This window comes from Cornus florida, unplaced genomic scaffold, assembly GCF_030987335.1.
Source record: "Cornus florida cultivar Cherokee Brave unplaced genomic scaffold, ASM3098733v1 CherokeeBrave_3.0.0_Hap2_Chr02, whole genome shotgun sequence".
NCBI classification, from domain to species: domain Eukaryota; kingdom Viridiplantae; phylum Streptophyta; class Magnoliopsida; order Cornales; family Cornaceae; genus Cornus; species Cornus florida.
In genome coordinates this window covers 16076194-16081867 of record NW_026775572.1, presented here as the reverse complement: position 1 = coordinate 16081867, position 5674 = coordinate 16076194, and the positions used below count along the sequence as shown (strand labels likewise).

General features: G+C 36.5%; 2 protein-coding genes across 2 annotated transcripts; both read left to right on the top strand.

Moving 5' to 3' along the window:
- The first annotated feature begins 327 nt into the window (after positions 1–327).
- Positions 328–1141, top strand: LOC132285718 (dirigent protein 23-like). The gene has a single exon (XM_059787914.1). It carries the CDS (start codon positions 349–351, stop codon positions 952–954), a length of 606 nt encoding a protein of 201 aa, XP_059643897.1. The 5' UTR covers positions 328–348; the 3' UTR covers positions 955–1141.
- A 1002-nt stretch (positions 1142–2143) lies between these two features.
- Positions 2144–2883, top strand: LOC132285710 (dirigent protein 21-like). Its single transcript, XM_059787905.1, has one exon. The coding sequence runs from the start codon at positions 2145–2147 to the stop codon at positions 2706–2708; it is 564 nt and encodes a 187-aa protein (XP_059643888.1). The 5' UTR covers position 2144; the 3' UTR covers positions 2709–2883.
- Positions 2884–5674: the final 2791 nt, after the last annotated feature.

Here is a 5674-nt window from a genome sequence, read left to right as displayed (position 1 = left end):
TGAACTATTAATTATTACACCCAAGTCCTTTGATGTATTAAAAGAGGTATTGGTTCCGTCTCAAATTAAATTTCCTATTTAAGACAAAAGGAGTACAATGCAGTTTTGGGACCAACACCAATCACATTTGAAAAGAAAAAAGAAAAATATAATTATATAATACCCTAGACTAAGTTGACATATGGTACCAGGTGTCAATATATAAACATGTATAATATATCTTCCGGAGCTGCCACGTGTAATTTTTGTTTGCCTAAAGTTAATACTGTACAGTTATTCAAAATGGTGGTAGGTGGCTCTGTATGTATATATATATACACGTACCTATGTAAAACAGTCTTCACTCACATGTACACACGTACACGCACTAAGAGAGAGATGGGGAAGCTACCTATGATTTTGATGGTGTTCTCAGTGGTGATAGCCATATTGCCGGTAGCTCAGGGCATTGCTGAAGACCCTGAAGCAGTGGAAGCGTGGTTCGAAAAACTAGGCCAAGCCAAGGAAAATGTCACAAAGCTTCACTTCTATTTTCATGACATAGTCACAGGCAAGAACCCAACTGCTATTCAGGTGGCCCAATCCAACCTAACTGCTAAGTCACCCACTTTATTCGGCCTAGTTCGGATGTTTGACAATATATTGACGGAAGGACCCGAACCCACTTCCCAGACGGTGGGTCGAGCCCAGGGGTTCTATGGTTCAGCCGGATTGGAGGAATTGAGTATGCTCATGACCATGAACTTGGTGTTCACGCAGGGAAATTACAATGGCAGCACCCTGAGTTTTCTGGCCCGGAACCCCGCATTGAATCCGCACCGTGAGATGCCCGTCGTTGGTGGGTCCGGTGTTTTCCGACTGGCGCGTGGAATCGCTACGGCAACCACATATTCTATGGATTTTACGACCGGAAATGCAATTGTTGAGTACAATGTCATGGTCATGCATTATTGAGTTTTTGTCAAATAGTTGCTACGTATTTCTTTTCTTTGGAATTTGGCAAGTCTAGTTTGTACTGCTATGAAATGCTATATTGTCACTGTTAGACTTTGTCAATTTTCTTTTGGAGTTTGGTTACCTAATTTTTTATTTTCAATTCTCATTGATATCAGAAAGATTCCTTCACATTCACATGCAATAATCCAAATCCTCTTCTCAGCAATTTTTTTTGTCTAATCCTATTCAATAATCCTATTGCTGAGAAGAGGTTTTGGATTATTGCATGTGAATGTGAAGGAATCTTTCTGATATCAAAATTATTGTAATATTAACCAAAATATATATTTGAAAGGGATTCACAATATTACAATAATTGAGTGTATAAAATTATAGCAATAAATTTAAAAAAGAGAAGAGAGAGAAAAAAAAAAAAAAAAGTTTACATGACATCAATCATCATGCGTAAGTGCAAATTAAGTAATAGGAAGGAAAAAAAAAAAAGAAGGGAACAAATATTTAAGATAGAGTTTAATTGAAGAAGAAAATTTTACCTTTTTTAAAAAAAAGGAAATTAAAAATTTTGAAAAATGAAAGAGAAAAGAGAGAAAAAGTTGTGAAATAATTATAGAAATTAAAAGTTAAGAGATAATTAAGTTTAAGTCCCTGTATGGTCATGGACTCATGTTCGCCACCAAGGCGTCAAGAAGAAAACAATAAGCAGAGATGCTCGCCACCGAGGGCCTTAAGCAGTGATGCTTTTCACTTCTACTCGTTAGCTGGGGCGGAATTAGGGGTGAGCGAGGGGCCATGAAATTCTTCTTATATCCTTAACAAAAATGTTAGGAATATTGTAGGCTCAAAGGGGATATGGTAGGAATGTTGTATAGACTCAAGGGGGTATTGTTGTAAAAGGGAAGTCAGTCCATCTCGACTCTCGAGGGCCGGCCAGAACTTGTCCTGTGACTCGTACATAAACAAAAAAACAGAGAGTTGTGGTGGGTGGGGTGGGAGTCCCGAATTCTCTGCAATAAAAAGTTTAGATTCTCTGCAACGAATACAGTGTACGTACATGCGATGTGAGCCGTACGATATATGCCTACACTAATATCGAATCCCAACAAGTAGGTTAATTAACATTTGGTGCTGAAGATGATATACGTGTGTATATAAGCCTGTGCAATCTGCTCTTATTGTTACACAGAGAGATGGGGAGGCTGTCTATAGTTCTAATGCTGTGCTCAGCTGTCATAGCCATTCCAGTGGTTGAAAAGGGGCCCAAAACAGTGGAAGTGTGGTTCAATGAATTGGGCCACGCCAAGGAAAAGGTAACCAAGCTTCACTTCTACTTTCATGATGTAGTGAGTGGGAAGAACCCAACTGCTTACACTGTGGCCAAGTCCAACATAACTGACATATCCCCCACCGGTTTCGGGCTAGTTAGGATGATGGATAACGCATTGACGGCCGGGCCCAAACCCACTTCTAAGATAGTGGGTAGAGCCCAGGGGATTTATGGTTCAGCCGATTTGGAGGGAATTGGTTTGCTTTTGACCATGAACTTTGTGTTCACGGATGGAACGTACAATGGTAGCACTCTCAGTCTTCTGGGACGAAATCCGATACTTGATCGGTACCGGGAGATGCCTATCATTGGTGGATCTGATGTTTTTCGACTGGCACGTGGAATCGCAACGGCAAAGACATTTACTTTCAATGTTACTTCTGAAAATGCCATTGTTGAGTATCATGTCATAGTCGCTCATTATTAATTTACTCAAGTCATGGTGGGATAATGAGGCATACCGTTCTTTGTTGGTTTTGTTGGCATTGTCTGCTTTGTGGTAATGAGGCATGACGTTGTTTGTTGGAATTTTATCTCTGTATTTTCAATTTTTATTTAGAATTAAGAAGGTTGAAAATAAAATGATTGTTTGTACCCTTAAATGGTTGAATGTAATTCCTAATTTAAAACTTCTTAAACAGATGAAATAAATTAAATAGATCACTCAATTTTAATTTTAATATAAATAATGGAGATACCACTAGAAGGTTGCTAACAAGTTAACAACTCACTAAATTTTGGTGATGGGTCTCTTCATTGAATAATTTGAATGGCAATGTGGCTTAGTCCATATCATATAACTCCAAGGGTGCTTTCACCATCTTGCTAGCAGCAAACTATTGATCAAATCACATTGTTCCAATTAGAATTATTGATCAAATCACATTGTTTCACTGTATTATATTTGCTGTGGTAGCCCACACAAAAAGAAGATTTATACGAAAATTTCATATTATATTGTTTGTCAGTTATTTAGCAAGACAACCAATGTTTTAACATGTCCCATTAGTTGTCCTTATATTTTTATTTATTTATTTTTGTTAATACCTCAATTTGAATCTTCAATCTCGGGTTGTCCCACATTTTTCATTCCAATGGGTTATGATTGTCTTTTTCTTAGCAGAAGAAGAAGTTGGAATTAGCTTTAGGTGCATTGGATTGGATGTAAGCCAATTACAGGATGATAGGCAACCCAAAAACTGAATAAACATGGTTTATGATATCATATGCAAATCAAACTTATCAAAAAACATATATGTATCATATGCAAATCAAAAACTAATAAAGCTGACACGTTTAGTTGCATGCCATCCTCTGGCCGAGAGCAAGACCATGGGTAATAATTTCTCCCTCCAAATACCACAAAAGTAATTCACCCACAAAAGTGTTTTCACTTTATATTCTCTCCTTCAACTATATAATAACTTTTCTTCAATCCTCGACAGAATTATATATAAAGTGAAACAAATTCAGGTTCTTATGAAGAACTAATTTTTTTTGGATTGTGGTCATTTGTGACAACTAAACTCCAATACTTGCTATCTGCTCTCGGTATCCACCAAAATGCTTATCTGGTAACACCAAAGAATCCTAAAAGTTTAACTTAACCTTCAAAATTATTTTGCACAAAATGGTTGCTTTAACCTCAAAACCACTTGTCAGACCAAGAAATGCTTTCAACACCATCAGATATACCAAACAAAGCTTTCAGATTTCAAAGTTTATGATATGCATGCCACAGCAGATATATAGGACTATGTTACCACTATAAGTTACCATCAAACTGTAACCATGTAAACATGCCCACATTTACCATGGAGGCTTCTTTCTTAGAAATAATTGACTGAGAGTTTCACAGCTTTCACAGCAGCAAACTTGAAACATTTTTTCTTCAATATAACAGCAAACTGACCATGCCTTAACATCAACAAACGATAAAAAGACTTGACACCACAAGTTCCCCTTTGCAATTTTCATAATCAGTTCAGAAAATGCATCCTGAGATTCCGTCTACTTCTCAAACTATAAAACTGAACAATAGATAGAATTGGGGTGGCTTTTGCAGTGATTTCAACATACATGCTCAATCTGTGTCATCCTACAAGTTGACAAACACGTATGAATTTGATATGTACTCAACCATGTCAAATTCTTCTACATTGCTAGGACGCCATTCTCCCTTGGTTTGATGAATATACATGAAACTAGAGAACATTATTGACCTCAAAACAAGTTTTCCCAAAATCTAGCAAGATATTCTGATTGAAACAATGTTAAGAAAGCAAAGGCGACAAATTTTCCATGTCAATCAAACTCAAATTCAATATACTTAATGGGGACACTGTTTTGAGTCTTGTGACAAACCACGGCAATGCACAAAAACAATCAAGAAATAATGCAAACGAAAATCACAAACTACACTGAATTTAACATGGTTTAACTTGTAACCTACATCTACTGGTGAAAACAGCAAAGAAGTTTCATTATGCGAAGAAGAAAGGAGGTGTACAAGTCTCTCTAGCTAGGGGGCGTAGAAGTTAAGCCTGAATAACACAAACCCTAGAACCCTTACATACACCAAGTTACAATAGAGACTAAGAATCTGATCAAAACCTGTCCTACGACAAAACGGGTAAAAAAAAAAATTGACCCAGGCCAAAAAATTAATAAAAAATTTGGGCCACAGCTCACAGGCTGCAATTATCAATATACAGTAAATGCAATGAACTGTACTAAGAGATCATTTATGAGGCATTATTCATGGAGGTGTAATGCAACATTCAGGTGGAAGGAATTTAAAGGTTATCATCAAAGCACTCAATGGCAAAATCAAAATGCCATTGGCTGCCATGATCTTTTGTAAATTTCAAGACATTAATGCTTATCACTGAGAGGTTTAAACCGCATCTCTTGAATTAGAACATTTCATGAGTTCATAATCATGGACAATGGTCAAGGTATCTCCACTGTAGTAAATGCATTAATCATTGCAGAGGATGCAAAAGGTGTATCATTTCTAACATGTACATGTTTCTGTTCGATGTCTTTTTTTCTTCTCCTCAAAAACAAAAGCATATAACAAGGGAGAAGGTGCTAGCTAGACTAGTGTGAAGACCCACATGAAATCAAATAAAAATTAAGCTTGAACTTCAATGACCGTGCGGTTGAAATGTCCAATGAAGAGTTAAAAACAGAGAATGAAAAGATGGTAGCAATTCAAATGATGGCAGTAACCTAAAAAATCAACAAGATGAGCTCTCACTTGAAATCAAAATAATATCTTCTATAGAACACCCCTTAGATTTTTATGTAAATGAATTACATCATAAGCTAAAGAGAAACATCGTCATCTTAAAATAGCATATAATTTTCAAATATATGCATAAAAATTTG

Coding starts and splice junctions, on each gene's coding strand:
- LOC132285718 (XM_059787914.1), top strand. CDS start 349: ATGTACACACGTACACGCACTAAGAGAGAGATGGGGAAGCTACCTATG.
- LOC132285710 (XM_059787905.1), top strand. CDS start 2,145: ATGGGGAGGCTGTCTATAGTTCTAATGCTGTGCTCAGCTGTCATAGCC.